This window comes from Chiroxiphia lanceolata, chromosome 2, assembly GCF_009829145.1.
Source record: "Chiroxiphia lanceolata isolate bChiLan1 chromosome 2, bChiLan1.pri, whole genome shotgun sequence".
Taxonomy (NCBI): domain Eukaryota; kingdom Metazoa; phylum Chordata; class Aves; order Passeriformes; family Pipridae; genus Chiroxiphia; species Chiroxiphia lanceolata.
In genome coordinates, this window is record NC_045638.1 from 120,102,329 (window position 1) to 120,121,999 (window position 19,671).

The window sequence follows — 19,671 nt, forward strand, 5'->3', positions numbered from 1 at the left end:
GCCTTTTCACTGGAAGATGCAAGGGCGGGAGGGATCAGCAGCGTCTCCTCTCTGAGGTTATAAACCAAAGGAGGCATTTTTTCCAAGTGTATATATGTGTGTATTTTTGGAGGGTCTAATATCCTAAATATTATTCTAGGGAAAGAATACCTCTTTTATATGGAGACACCACGTTTGCAGTCAGTGCTCACTTAGAGGTGGAGGAGTTCGAACCCACCATTTCCCACTTTGAGGGGGAATAAACCTTTAGGACTGAAACAGTCTGTTCCAGCTCTTCCTGAAGTTGAATAAGGAGGGGGGAAGGAAAAGTACTGTTTATTTTTTAGGGGTTTTTGAAGAAAGGGTAGTGGAGAAAAATCTGCTTTTTAATGATAAACAATTTTGAGCAGCTATAATGTTGAATGAGTCAACATTTCAAAGCTGTAGGAAAATAGGTGAGCAGGAATATAACCCTGCTCTGCTCCAAGGGAAACCTGTGTTGTTTTGGACAACATAGGATCATTTATGAGGGCTGATTTTCGGTGTGCATTGCTGCCTGCAGGTCAGGTCAAACTTTGCAAGGACACAGCTTTGGTCTAGTTTGGGGTCCCACATCCCTGAGCCGCCCACAGCAGGGCTGGAAGAGTGCTTCCTTGGGAATGCTGTGGACCCCGGAGCAGCAGTGAAGAGCCTGGATGGAGGCGACGATCCCACGGCGGGTTCGGCCCCGGAGCCTTCACCCCGTGGTACCCCGAGCCCGGGCGGGCCGAGGAGCCCCACGGAATGAATTGATTTGATAAATGGACATTTATTACACTCACAAATTGGCTGAAACCAATTTCGGTCACATCAAGTGCTGATAACTGCTGGGGTATTGATTTGTGTAAAGTAATACAGTGAATTTATCAGCTCAATAGCAGGCTGAAGGGCCTCTCGGAGACACAGGGCTGCAGTCACACCGTTACAGATGGACAAAATAAAGCCAGAGCACGGCAGCCACGCCAGGAACAGCTCCAGAGAAGAAGGCCCCAGCGTCATCATCATCAGCCTCTTCTCTTGGACATTGGGGCTGAATGTCTTAATGAGATTTCAGCACATCAGTGTGACCTCCCTCCTGGTATTTATTTAATTATTTATTTATTTCTGCCGGGAGGAGGGAAGGGGACAGCTTTCCCAGAGGCAGAGCGTGGATTTCCTGTGTGGGTGACAATAAAGACCAGACAGCGTGGCCAGCAGCTGCTTTGGGAGTGCAGACTCCGAGGAGAGGAGTGTTCCTGTGGCTTACCTAGCTGAGGTTTTGTTCTTGGAACTGGCACTGATGTTCTGCTCTGGCCTGGGATGGGACCTTTGTTCCTCTTGCTGAACTCCACAGTGGCCAGCCTGGGAGAGCCTCCTCCAGCCGTGGCAGCAGGACCTGAAGAGTGGTGGTCCCTTCCTTGGGGACATCCAGAGTTTTTCAGCTCTTCCAAACCTCAAGAGCGCTGTGTGCTGGAATGGCTCATCATTTTAAATCTGCTGGTAGAAAAGGGTTAACACCTCATCACTCTATTGATCTGACTAACCTGCTGACTAGTGATCATGGACTGGTTTGGGATTGGAGGGACCTTAAAGTTCATCCCATTCCACCCCCCTGCCATGGACAGGGACACCTTCCAGTAGCCCAGGTTGCTCCAAGCCCTGTCCAACCTGACCTTGGACATTTCCAGGGATGGGGCAGCCACAGCTTCTCTGGGCAACCTGTGCCAGGGCCTCCCCACCCTCACAGGGAAGAATTTCTTTCTAAAAACAATGCTCGGCACCTTTCAGTAGGGATCACATGCTGAATCTCAAGCTCTAACTTTATGGTAGTTTTTTATGGGGTGCTTTATATCCCTGGAGTTGCTCTGAGCATTTATCCATAAACTCTGGCATCTTGCTGCAGAGGGGAGGAAAAGAAGACGGCACTTAACCCTGCTGACTTCGGACCCCAAACGTGCTGACCCCTTGAGTGGTCACTCCATGCCCTGAAGCAGAAGTTTATTACCTTTATTACTGTTATTATCTTAGCTGAGGTGGCTGCAGGAATTATCAGCGAACGTGTTATTCCCCATCAATTTTTATAAAATATCCCCACCCCGGGGTTTGACCTCCTGTTCGCTGCCGTAAAGGGCTGGGAAGGAGCACGTGCAGCACTGGGGAGGGCACACAGAGGGATGCAGCTCAGACCCTCCTCTGTACCCCCCTGCCAGTGGCAGAGCATTTCCTCCTCTTCATCCTCCTGGGGTGGCTGTTCTGGGGGGTGGCATGGCCAGTGAGCAGCTGGAGGGCAGGGCGGGATTCCCGCCAGGCTTTGCCCAGGATTTCAGACAGAACCACATCGCCGGCTGCAGCCAGGCTGGTCTGTCCTGCTGAGGTGCCTGGGCAGGGTGAGATGGAGCCAGGCACTGGCCTGTGCTGTCTCTGGCTCTGTGCCCAGCTAATGAAACCTTGACAGGAGTCAGGACTCATTAGCGTGGCCAAGGGGATGGGTAATGCATCTGATTGTGTCCGGGCGTGGAATGGCAAATCCTCACAGCACTGGGGTCCACTAAATGCACAATCCCAGTGCTCGATCCCATTTCCATGGGAGTTGGAACTGATGGTCTTTAAGATCCCTACATGCCCTGGATTTAAGGTTAATTTGGGCTTTTTTGGCTATTTGGGCAACAATGCAAACCTTCACCTTCATACTGAGCTACCGCTACCTTTTGAGAAGTCTCCTGGTTTTCCCTGCAGACTCGGCAGGGATTAGGGATTCAGTCCCACCTTCTTCCTAAGTGGCTGCAGTTGTTAATCACCCTCATTATTAAAACTGTTCTGCTTTATTTCTAGTTTGATCCTCTCACTCCAGCCCCTGGAGCACCTTAATTTTCTCTGTAGCTGAGCGAGTTCGGTGCCTTCGTGTGATGATCCTTAATGACTGTAGTCAGGTCACTCCTCACACCCCTCCTACTTAACCTCAGCTCATTGATTTGTTCTTGCAGTGAGGCTTTGCTCTTGTTTTCCTAATCCTCACTGGATCTGTCAGCTCCCACCCTACCTGGGTCTCCTGGAATACAAACATGGGCTCCAAGGAGCTTGTTTTCATGCAGGTTTTGCAGCTCCTAATTCCCATGAGACTTCTCCACCCAGCCATACAACCCAGCTGCTGGAGTATCTCCCTGGAGCTGCTGCTGTTTAACATCTTCCCAGCATGCCCCTGCTGGCAGATCCATCTGTAGGCTGTATCATTCTGCTTCTTTTTACAGGCAAAATGAAAGTACTGATTAAATATTTTTATGTGCAAATCTTTTTACGTGCAAAATCAAACTATTTGTTCAGTATTTCCCATGTCAGTTTGCCCTCTTGACATGCCATGCCTTGGATGCCTTTTCCTAGGTATCTTTTATTTTCCCCTACTCCATCAAATAAAGGGTTTTAGGGACTGACTTTGAGGTTGAATTTCAGAATTCCCCAATTTTAAACGTTACTCTCATGCTCTCCTGCCAGCTTCGGGAAGAAAACAAATCCACAGCTCCCCGTGGAGCCAGCCAATGCCTCATTCCAGGGAGACACAGGGCTGAGGGGCAGGGACAGAGGCTGGGCCCAGGGTGGCAGCCAGAAGGAGATGAGGGAACCGTGGTGTGAGGGTGATAGTCACAAAGAGAAGTGCATTTATTCTTTCTTGTTTTATTCCTGCCTTTGCTATGGACACCACTGAAAGGCAGCAGAGGCCAAACCTTGCCGTGGCCATCTGCAGGAGCATTCCAAGAGCTTTAATCCAAAACTGTGGTCAAGCTACAGCTATTTTGCCCTGCTACTTTCAAAATACTGTCAGTTATCATTTTTGGATGTCTTGCCCTTTTCGTGACCTACTTCCCAATGTGCCACATCTTGGGTCAGGCTGGATCCGGCAGCACTGTGCGCCCATCGTGGAACCTTGCTGTCATTCCTCACTCTGTACAGTGTATGTTCTCTCTCATAAAACACCTTACAACATTCCATGGGGCAGAGCTGGAATGCAGGCTGAATTTAAATACTGTGGATAAAGTGGAAAGGCTGGGATGTCATTTGATCTCTCACGTTGGACCAGGAACTGATCTGATCCACCTCAAGAACTTCTCTGCTGCAGAGCTCAGTTCCAGCCAGCAGAGGATTAGGTTTGATCTTTTGGCCTCAAAAGCACTTCCTCCTCCTCCAGCTAAACCCAGTGCAGTGATGTTGCTGGTTTGGTGAACACTCTTACAGAGCCTGGGGCTGCTCTGGGGGACGGAAAAGCACCTTGGGGAGCTGTGGACACCCGTGGGGGTAGGAGCCATCAGCCACTCTGCACAGCAGATCCATGTCTGTTGTGAGGAAGGGCTGTGCTGGTTGGACTGGGAGTTTTGGAGAGAATCAGGGCTCTTGCCTTCTGTAAAATTTTCCACTGGTGTGTCACCCAGGATGCACTTGGACGCTGCTGTCCAGGGAGGCACAGCGATAATCACCAGTCCTTTCCCAATCCTTGCACCAGTTCAAACTGTTTGTGACCTTCAACCACCTTCCTCTTCCCATTCCATGCCAGGAATAACCCATAAACCTCTTCAAACCTGCTTTTTTTCTCAGAGGAAGGTTGCACTGGGGAGCTGGCGAGGCAGCATGCCTCTCCATCCCTCCGTCCATCCATCCATCCTTGTCCCCCCTCCCTTCTGTCTCCCTGGCAACGCTGAGTGCACATCCTGGAAAACTTTATCCGAAATCTGCTCTGGGCAGCTTTCCAAATCCATGCTAACCTTATTAGGTATCTCTGGGGCCTTGGCTGGCTAATCAAATTAGAGAGCACTAATGGCAGGGAGGACTGGGAGTGGGTAGAGAGCAGTAAAACATAGTGTATACTTAGTGATAATTACACTTGCTTTGTGGCATTGATTTATATGCCTCCCCCCCTCTTTTTTGTTTTCATTGTCTTCAAATGCAGCTATTCGGAGGAAGGAAAATGGCTGGTATGATGAGGAGCACCCGCTGGTCTTTCTTTTCTTGGGATCATCTGGAATAGGTAACGTTTGGGCTGTGGTGAGGGGGACGGAGAGCCCCGAGGAGAGGGGGTGGGAGCTGCAGCAGGGCCACAGGGTCTGCACGAAACACGCGTTAAAAGCACTGTCATCCTTCCAGCTTGTCACCCATCGTCCCACAGGGTGACCACAGCCAGACACCAGCACACACGGCCACGTCCAGCCTCGTGGGGAGTTATCCCAGGGGACAGTCCACCCTCCTAGTCTCAAAAAGGGGCAGCTTGAAAGTGATATGTTAACAGCTTTCCAGTGGGAACCCCTCTATTCCAGTGGGAATGGTGGGGTAGTAGTGGAAATTCGCTGCCTGCAAACTGAATCTCTGCTCGTCTTGCTCCTGTGGGCACAGATTGCTTTGGAACGACAGGATTTTATTGACACCGATAAGATTTGTCCTCCAGCACAATCAAATGCCACATGACAGCTGATCAGTTCATGAAATGATCCAAATGACTTTTAGTTGTGGCAAAAAAATCCCCAGCAAAACAGCTTTAAAGTAACTGAGCTGTGACATTTGGAACAACCTCAGGGCTTCTCCTGCCTCCGCTGCCTCCCGCAGGGCTCGGGAAGGTACCGATGCTCCAGTGCTGGGGGGTTAAGGGGCACAGGCAAGACCAGGCTCCTGCTGCAGAGCAGTGCCAGGCCAAGCATTAACTCCAAATGAGTTGTTATAAAACTGTATAAAACCGGGATAAAAGTTTTTGATACTTCGTTGCCCCGCTTACAGCAGGTCCGAAGGCTCAGGGATGTAAATTGTTGGCTCTTCCACTCTAATGGTTTTCCATGGAGTCTTTCTTTCCCTTCCTTTCTTTCTCATCTTTTTCTTTCTTCCTTCCTTCCTTCCTTCCTTCCTTCCTTTCTTTCTTTTTCTCCACATCTTTTTGTGGGAAAAAAATCAAGAGCTCTGCGCCCATCCTTTGAGAATGAATTAAAGCTGAAGCAGCCAGTGTGGAGATGCCACTCTCCTAATGCACCCCTTCACCCTGCCGAGGCCAGGAACCCCAGTAGAGTGATCCCTGAGATAAAACAGCAGTACCTGCTTCCCAAGAAAAACCAATGTACTGGTTGCAGGGAGTTCCAGCCCTGGTGCTAACGCAGCTGATGGACAGGACAGAGGATGGACAGACTTGGTTTAATGTGAGTCTTTTCTTTCCGTCTCTGGAACAGGTAAAACAGAGCTGGCCAAGCAAACGGCCAAGTACATCCACAAGGACGTCAAAAAGGTAATGGCTCATCCCAGCTTCTGTGCTGTCAGTAAAGGGCCAGGGGCAGCTCATCAGGGGGGTTCCTTGTCTGGCTCTGCTGCCCTGAGAAGGGGCTTCTGCTGTGCTAAAAGTGACCCGTGAAGGTCATGGATCATCTCTTTGGCCTCTTCTGGACTTGCTCCAGCAGCTCCACATCCTTCTGATGCTGGGATCCCAGAGCTGGAGGCAGCACTGCACGTGGGGTCTCACCAGAGCAGAGCAGAGGGGCAGAATCCCCACCTCTCCCTTCTGCCCGTGCTGTGGGATCAGCACAGGACATGAGTGTCCCTGTCTATGTCACCAGTATATTTAAATGGTAAAAATTCAAATGGATCTAACAATACTTGTGCTCCCTGTTGAATCTTGCTCTCATTTTGACATCCTGTGTTGTGAACATATTTTTTTTTCCTCTATTACCAATATGACTGTAAATTGTTAGAAGGATACAATTCTAGAAATCTGTTTTCCTCCTCCCCAGCTCTACCACTTGTCACGTCGTGCTGCCACGTGCTGTGGCAATGGGACACTGATTTCCTGCTCAGGATTTTAAGTGATGAAGTGTTTGGTCTCCAGAAGCTGTTTGGGTGATTTAGCTCATTACCCAGTGGGCAGTTTTGGGGGAAGATGGGTTGGAGTTATTTCACGGAGGTGGTGGCTTTGCAGGAGGACACTTTGGCGGTTGTCTGAGTTTTTAAGACACAAAGTGCTTGAAGTTGAGCTCCCCAATTCCGTTGCAATCTTCCATCCCATTCCATTCTTTCTGTTCTTTTGCATTCCATTCAAATCAATTCCATTCCAATCTTCTGTTCCCCTCCCATTTCAATCTTCCATTCTATTCTGTTCTGTTCTGTTCTGTTCCGTTCCATTCTGTCCTATTCCATTCCATTCCACCCCAATCTTCTGTTCCATTCCCTTCCATTCTTTCCTTTCTATTCTGTTCCATTCTTTCTATTCCATTTGCTGTGGTTTAAACTCAGCTGGAAATTAAGCCCCACTCAGCTGCTTACCTTTTCCCACACCCTCCAGTGAGAGGGAGACGAAAAGCAGAGATTCCAACTTGACCAAAGATCAGTTAACTTGAAAACACCAATGAGACAAGAAAAGAGCAGTAACAGGAACAATATTAATTGAAGTGTTCAAAGCCAGGTTGGATGGGGCTTGGTGCCACCTGGTCTAGTGGAAGGTGTCCCTACTCATGACAGGGAGGTTGGAATGGGATGGTCCTGACAGTCTCTTCCAACCCAAAGCATTCTGTGATTTTCCCAAGTAGCAAGTGACAGGACTAGAGAAAATGGCCTCAAGTTGCACCATAGGATATTTAGGTTGGATACTGGGAAAATTTCTTCCCTGAAAGGAGTCTCTCCCTTTCCCCTTCCCTTTCTCTTTCTCCTTCCCCTTCTCCTTCCCCTTCCTCTTCCTTTCCCTTTTCTTTCCCTCCCTTCTAGGAGCTGGATTACAGCTCCAAGACCAGGACATTCAGTACCTGCAGTGAATCATCAGCTTTTCAAATGCAAAATGGAAACTTTGGTGGGAGCTGTAAATTCTTTAACAATATTCTTTGTTTCAGGTGATCACCCACAAGCCAAGTTCACCTCAGCTGTATGATTTTCACTGGATTTTTGTAGAGGGGTGTTGTTGCATTCTTCTTGTGACTGATTTCTAAAAAGCTGAACCACAGGAATATCCATTTTGTGTAGAAAGTTTCAGCCCCATCAGTTTTGCTCCAGCTCTGGCAGCGAGCAGATTGATCAAATCTCATCTTAATTCTCTTGCAGGGTTTCATCAGACTGGACATGTCAGAGTTCCAGGAGAGGCACGAGGTCAGTAAATGGGCCCAGGGTGTGTGTGGGGGTCAGCTTTGAGTTTAATCCAGAAAAAGTGGGCATTTTGGATTATCAGAGGGGAAGCATGACAGAGTCAGAGGGATCATTCTGAGTTGGGCACTAAATTGCAATTAAATTGCAGAAAGCAACTTCAGTTGAGTGTTGTGGTTCAGGAATGGTACTCCTCACTTCAGTGCTCCCCCTGAGACTTTCCAAACCAGGCTGCTGCTCGCTCTCTGAGGAGCAGGGAAAGCGTTAACTGGATGTGTCCAGTGCTGTGGGCTCTGTACGTGAGCTCAGCCCTTGGGGAGAAAGCAGCTGAGAAGAGATTGTGGAATCCAGAGGGTCACCTTGTGCATGAAAACCTGCAGCCACATGCTGTTCATCACCCTCCCACACCCAGGCAGTCACCCAAAGCCCCTTGTCCCCAAAACCTTGCCAAGTCCAGTGCAGGATCACTGCCTCAGCCTGCTTCCGTGGAGGAAAGGGGGAGAATCCAGCAGAATACAGGATAGTGGTGCCAAGTCCACCCCTCCTATCACACCTGCCCAATTCTGGTGCTGCAGGAGAGGGGGGATATCTCACCAGGGTCATGTCCCAAACCCCTTTGGAGGGCTCTGTCTCCCCAAAAAGCAGCAAGATCCTAGTAATGAGAGCGGTAAAACACTGGGACAGGTTGCCCAGAGGAGCTGTGACTGCCTCGTCCCTGGAACTGTTCAAGGCCAGGTTGGATGGGGCTTGGAGCAACATGGGAGTGGAAGGTGTCCCTGCACATGGCAGGGGGTTGGAACTGGATGAGCTTCGAGGTCCCTTCCAACCCAAACCATTCCATTATTCTGTGGTAACATACTGTGACTCTGGATAACCCACAGACCTGGGTTGCTGTAAGATGCACCAAGCCGTGTGTCAAAAATTGTCATTTTTGCCAAAACATTTCTGTTGTCAGAAATATTCTTCTGTATAACTTTCTAAATTTTTAAACCTGGTTTAAAAAAACACCGTGTCAAGAAGTGGTGGCATAGGAAAATTATTTTATTTGTGGCCTCTTCCCAAGCTTTGATTCTTCACCATAGCCACCTGCCACTCATAATCCTTTGAATTCTTGCTCTTAAAAAGGCTAAAGGGGATGAAAACAGGTCTTGGACATCTGAGATGGGTTTCTCAGACCCTGCGTAGCCAAGCAGGGATGGTGCCTTCCCTCCTGCTCATTCCTGCTCCTTGAGTTGTACTGGTTCAAGCTCTGGACAATGTAATTGCACAATCTTCATTTTGCTTAATTGTTGCTTATTAAGCTGATTTTGGGATACCTGGGGTGTGGTAGGTGTCACAAAGAATACAGAACTTGATTTATCAGCAGCAAAGAGCAGTGACTGCCTGCCAAGCTACCAGGAGGGCTTCATTCCCAGTGTCCATGGATCAACCTTCTTCTCTCCTGTTCCTTCCTCCCAGGTGGCAAAGTTCATCGGCTCACCACCCGGCTACGTGGGCCACGAAGAGGGAGGGCAGCTCACCAAAAAGCTGAGGCAGTGCCCAAATGCTGTGGTCCTCTTTGATGAGGTGGACAAAGCCCACCCAGATGTGCTCACCATCATGCTGCAGCTGTTTGATGAGGTAAAGCTGCATTTCATGGTTAGAGTCGGTGCAAGGGACGTGCAGAAGGTGACAGTGAGGGGTGCGAGGGATGAGGGGTGGAGGAGTCAGAGAGTCATCGAATCACAGGATGGTTTGGGTTGGAAGGGGCCTTAAAGTTCACCCTGTTCTATCCCACTACTGCCATGGGCAGGGACACCTTCCACTAGAACAGGTTGCTCCAAGCCCCATCCAACCTGGCCTTGGACACTCCCAGGGATGGGACAGCCACAGCTTCTCTGGGCAACCTGTGCCAGGGCCTCCCCACCCTCACAGGGAACAATTCCTTCCCAATATCCCATCTAACCCTGCCCTCTGGCAGTTTGAAGCCGTTCCCCCTTGTCCTGTCCCTCCAGGCCCTTTTCCAAAGTCCTTCTCCAGCTCTCTGGTTGATTTTGAAGGCCCTGGTCTGTTCTCAGAGGCCACCAAATCCCAGAGCAACATGCTGGAAGGTTTTGGAGGGTGTTTTTGTTTTTCTTTTAAGAATTAATAACATCATTTTTCTTGCATAGATCATCGCAGCAGCAGCTCAATGTGAAATCAATTCCTGTACCAGGCACTTGACAGGGCAATAACCCAAATGTTAATCTCAAGCACCCGACAAGGATTTGTGTCATTGTGCTGGATCTCTGCTGCTGGAGACGGATCGAGGAAAGAAACAGCCTGGGGAGATGCTGCTTTTTTCCTTTTCTCCTCTCTTTTTTATTTTATTAATCAAGAGCACCAGTACTTTGGAAGAGATCCTGGATTGGTCTGGGGGGCTGAGGGGTGATGCCACCACGGTGCTGGGCAGCTGTGGTTTACCAGGCAGTCCCACAGGGATGAGGGACACTCTGGGGAGAGACAAGACCCGTGTTCTTTTTCCTGGGGTTTTGGCCGTGTCCTGTGGCACCTGCTGACGCTGCTCTCGTCGTGTCACTGCTGTTGCAGGGCAGGCTGACAGATGGGAAGGGGAAGACCATTGACTGCAAGGATGCCATCTTCATCATGACCTCCAACGTGGCCAGCGAGGAGATCGCACAGCATGCTCTGCAGCTCCGCCAAGAGGCCATGGAGATGAGCAAGAAAAGGATTGTGGAAAACTTAGGTGCTGGAATTTCAGTGTCCTTCTCCAAATCCCTAAACAATCTCCCTCCTTCCTAATATGACTGCGTTTGACAGCAGTTTGAGCATCACTTTTCAGGGGGCACACCCCGACCCTTCAGTCTCTCTCCACTGGTCCCCACTGGTCTACATGACTTGGGGAATGCTCCTCTGGCAGGAAGTCATGGAATCACAGCATGGTTTGGGTTGGTGGGGACTTCAAAGCTCATCTCGTTCCAACCCCCTACTGTGGGCAAAGACTTTCCACTAGAGCAGGATACTCCAAGCCCCATCCAACCTGGCATGAAACACTTCCAGAGAAGTGAACACAGGATAAGGAAGGCTGAGAGTTGGACAGAGCCTTCTCCAAAGCTGTGATCTCCCTCTGAGGGATGGAATCTCAAATAATGAGGATTTCAGAGCACATGGATTGGAATGAGATGGTCTTTAAGTTCCCTCTCAACCCAGACCCTTCTGGGATTCCATGACTCCCCTTATCTCCTCACACTTCCCTTTCTTTCGGGACCTTTCCAAACATTTCCTGGAAAAGGCTGTGTCTGGTTCATATTGAAGAGGAAGAGTTTTGTTTCCTCACAGTCCTTCCCAGAAGGACTGAGCTTAATCAATTTTACTTCCCTGTGAAATGGGAGCCCTGCCCCACACATGAGGCCCCTGGAGAAAAATTTCCCAAAATGTGAATTAGGTAATAAAAGGGGAATTGAGGAGAGCAAGGGAGGCCTCTGAGATTGGAACTGAACAACTCGATGTGCAACCTCCAGTGCCTTTGCTGATAACCCCAAGGGTGGAGAGATGGATGGTGACTCCAGCACCTGGGCCATGCCTTCTAGCCAGTGTTTGTCACACGGAGCAGAGGGAAGGCCAGTCCCCAGCAGTTGCTGCCATGCCTTTGGATAACCAGGCAGCCCTGGATGGTGACTGTATCCCTTCTTTTCTTACCAGCCTTAGAAAGCCTACAGTTTATGATCTTAAAAGTCTGGACACCACATCTTCCTCAGGGTATCTGTCAGCCTGTGCCAGCACAGATACACCATATTCCTGCATCAGTTCTACAGGAGCGGGAAAAAACGTTGGATTTTGGCATCAGATCTATTTTCCAGCTCCTTTCTCCTTGTCTCTTCCTTTTCCTTTGGAGAAGTGGCTTCCGACACTGACTTAATTCAGAATCTTTAAACTTCAGTCAGGCTGGGGAAAGGACAAAGCACATTGGCAACTGAACTTTCCAGACTAACATTTGAAAATGCCAAATGTTTCTCTGCTCAATGAGAAGAGCATTGAATTTTAATTTCTGGGACTGTACAGCTGCAGCAGGAGTGGAGCTGGGAAAGGCTTTTGGGCACAGCAGCTGCCCTCAATTGGGTTTCAGGAAGCTCGTGCCTGTTTCCCGGGCTCTCAGCGTGGAGATGTGGTGGCAGGAGGTCACTCTAAGTGCCTGATGGGCAGATAAATGGAAAGATAAAGGGAAGGAGCTGCTTCCCCAGCGGCTCCACATCCACCAGTGACAGCAGCAGATACTACACATGGGAAATGTGAATGCTGGTGGCAGCACTGGCTCCTCTGCCTTCCCCAGCTCTCCTCTGCCAGAACACTGGCATGGGCCTGATGGCATCCCTGCCCATGGCAGAGGGGTTGGAACTGGATGAGGGGATTCCAGAGTGCCCTGCACTACTTTGAGCATTAGGGAGGACTCCCTAACTCCCTACAACTGCCTGAACTGAGGTTGTAGCCAAGTGGGCATCAATCTCTTATCCCAGGTAACAAGTGTTAGGACAAGAGAAAATAGTCTCAATTTGTGCCAGGTGAGGTTTAGGTTGGATATTGGGAAAATTTCTTCCTTGAAAGGGTTGTCCAGCTCTGGCACAGCTGCCCAGGGCAGTGATGAGGTCATGAGTCCTGGAGGGATTTAAAAAGCTGTGTAGATGTGGCACTTGGGAACATGGTTTAGTGGGGGGCTTGGCAGTGCTGGGGGAATGACTGGACTCGATGGTCTCAGAGGGCTTTTCCAACCCAAACAGTTCCATGGTTCTGTGTCAGCACTGGATTTGGTCCAGTGGAGCCTGAGAACCCCTCCTGCCACTGCTGGTGAGGGGCAGTGATCTGCACAGAGACTGCAAAGCTGGAATGGGCTCCCAGCACCCAGCGTGGGTCTCTCTCCTCTCCCCTGCCCTGCATGTCGGGATCCCATCCAGGGCACAGGGATCTCCCTGGGAGCATCCTGGTGCTGAGCAGCACACAGAGCTGTAGGGGTGCAGAATGAGTGAAGCTGTGCCAAGAACTGGGGTGATGAAGATAAAGAGGAAGGTGGCCTTGAAAGGCAGACAGGTGACCCTGCAGCCGAGTATCCGGAGTGGCTGGGAGCCAGGATTCAGGAGCAGCCAGACCCTGGCTCCATCTGCAGTCAGCAGAGGGAAGTAGAGGTCGGCCAGAGCGGTGCCACAGACACCCTGAACATGACTTTGGTGTTTGCTGGGGAGACCAGGGACTGCTCTGTGCCGGCAGAGCAGCCCCAGGGGGTCAGCCTGCTCTGTGTATCACGTCATCGGTGGCCATGGAGCCTGAGTGGGCACTCCAGCTGCCCAGAACCTCCAGGAGCAGCTCCTGGAGGCATGGGGCTGGAGCAGGGGCAGAGCCAGGGCTCTTCAAGGGAGCCATGTCAGCACAGGGTGTTCCCCTGGGGCACCACATGACACCCAGAACTGCTGTCCACAGTGCCAAATGCACCAAACCAAACTGCTGGCACATGTGGAGGTCCCAGGTCTGTTCTGCAGCAACCCCCAGGCCTCCCTCCCCCTATATTCCAGCTTGTCCAGACAGAGGGGAAGCCACTGTCCCACTGTCCCCACTGACACCTCCTGTCCCCCTCTCTTCCAGAGGATGTCCAGATGGCTGACAAGATCACCATCTCCAAGCAGTTCAAGGAAAAGGTTATTCGCCCCATTTTGAAGGTATGGATGGTGTTTTCATGGCTCATGTTTCAGGTGTCCTGAGCTTTGGTCCCAGTTTCCTTCCCTGAGATATCCATGTTCCTCTCCCAGCTGCGAGAAAAGGGGTGTGGCTTCACTAAAAATGATGGAGGGACCTTTCAGCAAGGTCAGAGTCCAGCAAAAATGAATTACAGCTTCTTCTTGGAGCAGAGCCATGATATGGGAGGGGAAAGGGACACAGGACAGGAAGTACTGTGGTACAGTTTGGGAGTTCTCTGTTCTAAGGTCAGGAAAACCTGACTGCAGCAGCATCCCCATGACCTTCAGTTTCTTTAAGATGTTTCTGAAGCACCTCAGGGTGCTGTCCAGCTCCATGGCATGGGATCAGATGGATGCTGGGAGCTGTGGGAGGTGGAGTGGTCCCCAGGGAGGTCACTCTGCAGTGCCACTGTTACTGCCATCCCCATCGGGGTCACCAGCCCTGTCCCTGCTGACCTCCCCCCTTGTCCCTGCAGGCTCACTTCAGACGGGATGAATTCCTGGGGAGGATCAATGAAATTGTCTATTTTCTTCCTTTTTGCCACTCGGAGCTCATCCAGCTGGTCAACAAGGAGCTCAGCTTTTGGGCCAGAAAGGTACAAACCCATCAGTGGCTTTAGAGGGGGCTTCTCAAAGTAACTCTGGAGGAAATCAGTGCCAGAGCCTCTGCCCTGGGATGAGCACAATGATGTGTCTCTTTACCATCATCTTGCATGCTGTTGAACGTGGGGTGCTGGGGAGGGTCAGGACCTCTGGGGGCAGCAGGGACGGTTCCTCCTGGGCTGGAGTAGGGGTGAGCTCTGAGCCACCATCAGAAATGTTATCTGTCTGATTGGTCTTGGCGTATCTGAGCTCTCCAGGGGCTAAATGGGATTTGAGTGACCCTTTGCTGCCGGGGGCCTGGCCTGTTGGAGCCCTGCCCTTCCCAGGGATCCTCAGCACCCCACCATGGCATCCCCACTGCTCAAGGAGTGGGGTGCCAGGCTTGCTGGGAGATAACTCCTCCTCCTCTTCCTCCTCTTCCTCCCCCTGGCAGGCCAAGGCGAGGCACAACATCACTCTGCTGTGGGACAGGGAGGTCATGGATGTGCTGGCCGATGGCTACAACCTGCACTACGGCGCCCGCTCCATCAAACACGAGGTGAAGGCAGGGGGCACTTGGGGGGAGTCCTCAGTGTCACGTCCAGCCCCACTGCCCAGGGCGAGCCAGGAGGGTTGGAAGGACATCAAAAGAGACTTGGATCTCCTGGAGCAAGTCCAGAGAATGTCATGGAGATGCTCCTTGGGCTGGAGCCCCTGTGCTCTGGAGCCAGGCTGGGAGAGCTGGGATTGTTCAGCCTGGAGGAGAGAAGGCTCCAGGGAGAGCTGAGAGCCCCTTGCAGGGCCTAAAGGGGCTCCAGGAGAGCTGGAGAGGGACTGGGGATAAGGGCCTGGAGGGGCAGGGCAAAGGGGAATGGCTTCAAACTGACAGTAGATTTAGATTGAGTATTGAGAAGGAATCATTGGCTGTGAGGGTGGGGAGGCCCTGGCACAGGTTGCCCAGAGAAGCTGTGGCTGCTTCATCCCTGGAAGTGTCCAAGGCCAGGTTGGACGGGGTTTGGAGCAACCTGTTCTAGTGGGAGGTGTCCCTGCCCATGGCAGTGGTGGGGTGAAATGGGATAAGCTTTAAAAAGTCCTTTCCAATCCAAACCATTCCATGATTCCATGATTGTGTGGATCTCATCCTCCTCATCCCAGGGGAGATGTCTGTGGTCTCTGTGAGGAAGCAGCACAGCCACACTCCAGAGACAGGGAATAAGTGGGATGGAGGAGGAGGTTCCATGATCCTGCGCTGCCCGAGGGTGGATGGAGCTGCTTGGCTCCATGAGAGGCTTCCCACAGGGTTTTCCTATGAGGATCTGGTCTGTCCCTCAGGTGGAGCGTCGCGTGGTGAACCAGCTGGCAGCCGCCTACGAGCAGGACCTGCTGCCACACGGCTGCACTCTCAGGATCACCGTGGAGGACTCAGACAAGCAGCTGCTGAAAAGCACAGAGAGCACAGAGAAATCCAAGGTGCCAACCCTGCGGCTGGAGATCGTGGAGAAGGACAGCAAGGCCCGAAAACTGGAGATCCAGGCACCGCTGAACCCCGAAAACATCACTTACTTCTTGTAGGCAGCACTGGGCACTGCCGGCGGCAATAAAATACCCCCAGAGTCAGAGTGAGCTGTGTCAGAAAGGGCAGAGCCGCGGTCCTGCCACGGGTCCTGCCGCGGTGCCACCACCGGGCACAGGCACGGACATGGACACGGGCACAGACACAGACATGGGCAGGAGCTGCCCCAGGGTGGGCACCAAGGGCTCTGGGGGTGCAGCTGTGGGGGATGAGGTGCCCTGGTGCCATTCAGGGATTGGTGGGTGGAGGGTCCTGAGGTGTCACGGGGTGTTGGAGCTTTCTAAGGAAGGGGGAAGTGATTGTGGACCATGCAGGAGCCGGGATGGATTTGTCATTCTCATGGGAGGGGGCTCACTGGGATAGCTGGGCTGGCAAGGTGGGCACAGGTGTGAGTGTAAAAGCCACCAGGCTCCTGCTCTGTATCGTCCCCATTTCTCTTTATTTATGGCAATAAACATGCCATGCACATCCGACCCTCTGTGTCCCCAGAAGGAGCGGCCGTGGGGATCACCCGTCCCCATCCCAGGGGGCTCCTGTGTCTCCTGCTCATCACCAGCAGCCAGGAACGTCACTGGGAGCTGGGAACACTGCTGGGAGCTGGGACCACCACTGTCACATCTCCCCAGCCCAGCCAGGTGACATCCTGGTGCAAAATCCTTGCTGAATCTTTTTCTCCCGACCTTGTTCCTGGAAATATTTAATATCTTGGGTGTAACTGAGCTGTCCAAACACAGAGCCCCCCATGGTGGCTTCTCCAGGAACCTCCTTGTGATGGCGTAGGGGATATGATCACCACTGGAGCTACCCCAGTGGTGGATTTTGAGGAGTAGAACATGAAATACAGATGGAAATCGAACTCCTCCAGGATTACCGAGCCCCAAATCACTGTCCCTTGGGATGGGGACAGGGACGGATAGGAGGTGGCAGTGAGCTGCCAGGGTCCCCATTGCACTGTGACCCCCTGCCCCTGTGTTCCCATGGGTTTGGTGCTGGTGCTCGTTTTCCGGGGATACAAAGAGGTTTGGTGGGGGCTGCTTTGAGCCCCCTTCCCATCCCAGCAGCCTTTTCCTGGCTTAATCCTGAAGACTGGAGCAGGATCCCATCCCTGGAGGGTTTGGGAGCATCACCAAGCTCTGCTGGTGCCTCCCAAAGTCGGGTTCACTCCCATAGGTGCACGTGGGTGTGCACTGAGGTGTGCACGGGTGTGCCTGTGTGTGCACGGGAGGGCACGGGTGTGTGTGTGGGTGTGCACTGACATTGCCTGTGTGCAGGAGCATGTGTGGGTGTGCAGGAGTGTGTGTGGGTGTGCAGGAGCATGTGTGGGTGTGCAGGAGTGTGTGTGGGTGTGCAGGAGCATGTGTGGGTGTGCAGGAGTGTGTGTGGGTGTGCAGGAGCGTGTGTGGGTGTGCAGGAGTGTGTGTGGGTGTGCAGGAGCATGTGTGGGTGTGCAGGAGTGTGTGTGGGTGTGCGTGTGTGGGTGTGCAGGAGTGTGTGTGGGTGTGCAGGAGTGTGTGTGGGTGTGCAGGAGCATGTGTGGGTGTGCAGGAGCGTGTGTGGGTGTGCAGGAGTGTGTGTGGGTGTGCAGGAGCGTGTGTGGGTGTGCAGGAGCGTGTGTGGGTGTGCAGGAGTGTGTGTGAGTGTGCAGGAGTGTGTGTGGGTGTGCAGGAGTGTGTGTGAGTGCAGGAGCGTGTGTGTGTGTGCAGGAGTGTGTGTGAGTGTGCAGGAGCGTGTGTGTGTGTGCAGGAGTGTGTGTGGGTGTGCAGGAGTGTGTGTGAGTGTGCAGGAGTGTGTGTGGGTGTGCAGGAGTGTGTGTGAGTGCAGGAGCGTGTGTGTGTGTGCAGGAGTGTGTGTGAGTGTGCAGGAGCGTGTGTGTGTGTGCAGGAGTGTGTGTGGGTGTGCAGGAGTGTGTGTGGGTGTGCAGGAGCATGTGTGGGTGTGCAGGAGCGTGTGTGTGTGTGCAGGAGCGTGTGTGTGTGTGCAGGAGTGTGTGTGGGTGTGCAGGAGTGTGTGTGGGTGTGCAGGAGTGTGTGTGAGTGTGCAGGAGCGTGTGTGTGTGTGCAGGAGTGTGTGTGGGTGTGCAGGAGCATGTGTGGGTGTGCAGGAGCGTGTGTGGGTGTGCCCCTCTGTGCACAGGTGCTCCCTGGGGTGTGCTCTCAGGGGTGGGTGTGTGTGCACCGGCCCGTGGGGAGGAGCCGGGGCCACGGGGCCCTTCCTTGACCCTTTGAGGTGATTTTCTTGGTGCCAGTGCAGGTGAATGGGCTCCCACCACCGGGAACAGTGCCTTGGAGCACGGGATTCGGAGGGAGAACCACGGGGCTGTGCCAAGGACATTCAATTCCCAGCGCCCCAGCCCTGTGCTGGTTCTTGTTCGGTCAGGGCGGCGGGTGCTGCTGGCATGGGGGCTCGGGGCACCCCAGAGCATGCTGGCTTTATCCCCAGGAAGAACGTGGCAGCACAGCTGGGAGCAGCCGTGGGGCTGAGGGACCCACAAGGACTCCCCAGTAATTAACCTGGGGGACTCCACGGGGTGGTGAAGGCTGAGGGTTCTGGGAGAGATGGGGGTGATGGGGTGGGTGCTACCACCCCACCCAAGCTGGGGCTAGAGCTGGGGGGCCCTGGGGTGTGGACATAGGGGATCCTGTGGAGGAGTCCCATCAGAGGGGATCCCATCAGCACGGGACCTGTTGGAGAGATCCCACAGGAAGGAATCTCCCCATCGGAGGGGTCCCTTTGGAGCAGTCTCCCTCACTGGAGAGGGTCCCATCACCCCCCACACACAACTCCAGGAGGGCCCCAACAGTCCCGGGCAGACAGACAGCCCCAAGCCCACAGGCAGCCCCCTAGTGCCAAATGGGACGGAGGGACATGGGTCTCTCCCATCTCCCCCACTGTGCCCAGCCCTCCCCACTGCCAATGCCACCCGTTCTGTGGGCAGGAGGTGTCAGCCTCCACCCCCCTTCCCACTCGGCAACACTGGGGACAGCTGGGCACCCCTGCTGCCAGCCCCCATCTCCCTTCATCCGCCAAAATCTGGAGGGATCACCCACATCCACACCCCGCGGGAGCCGCGGGGATGCAGAGCAACTCCCTGCCCCTACCCTCCAGCTGCACCCTATCCTACTCCCCTTCACGTCCCTCTCCCTCTGCTCTCCCCCTTCATCTCCCTCCTCCTCCTCCTCACCCCCCCAGCTGCCCCCGGCTCTGGGTAGCACCAGCAGCTCCTTGCGTGGCAGATTGCTGCCTAATTAGTTTAGAGGGAAAACTTAATTGAATTAACTTTTCACAGCTCCAGCAGCCCGACAGTGGGGCCTCGCTCCGCGCCAGCCCCGCGCCCTGATCGAATTAACTTGTTTAGCAACCTGCCCGCTCGGCCGCGCAGCTGGGGTGGGCGCGGGGGGGCACCGGCAGCACCCACCGGGGGCCCGGGCGAGGGAGCGGAGACAGAGCTGACCCGGCCGGGGGTAGTGGGAGCTGCTCCCAGGGAAGGAAGTCCGGGAGGGAGCAGAACCCTATGGGCCTTGAGGCATAGGGAAGGACGCAGGATGAGCATGGGGCAGGGTGTAGGGCAGGACAGAGACAGGGCAGGAGATGGGCCAAGATAGAGGGCAGGAGGTGGGGCAGGATGCGGGATTGGATACAGGGCAGGACAGGTTCGAGCTGATTCCACAGGACCCAGTCAGGGGCCGTTCTCCTTCTTCCCTCCCGGGCGGCCCAAAGCCCCTCACTGGGAGC

General features: G+C 53.0%; 1 protein-coding gene across 1 annotated transcript in view; it reads left to right on the top strand.

Moving 5' to 3' along the window:
- Nucleotides 1–16,412, top strand: part of CLPB (caseinolytic mitochondrial matrix peptidase chaperone subunit B) — a 53,217-nt gene extending 36,805 nt beyond the window's left edge. Inside the window, exons 8-16 of the mRNA XM_032679293.1 lie at nt 4,934–5,011; nt 6,192–6,247; nt 8,044–8,088; nt 9,541–9,702; nt 10,651–10,807; nt 13,693–13,766; nt 14,261–14,380; nt 14,821–14,925; nt 15,699–16,412. Coding sequence (XP_032535184.1) covers nt 4,934–5,011; nt 6,192–6,247; nt 8,044–8,088; nt 9,541–9,702; nt 10,651–10,807; nt 13,693–13,766; nt 14,261–14,380; nt 14,821–14,925; nt 15,699–15,938 — 1,037 coding nt within the window. The 3' untranslated portion in view covers nt 15,939–16,412. The remainder of the gene's footprint in view (nt 1–4,933; nt 5,012–6,191; nt 6,248–8,043; nt 8,089–9,540; nt 9,703–10,650; nt 10,808–13,692; nt 13,767–14,260; nt 14,381–14,820; nt 14,926–15,698) is intronic.
- The last annotated feature ends 3,259 nt before the right edge of the window (nt 16,413–19,671 follow it).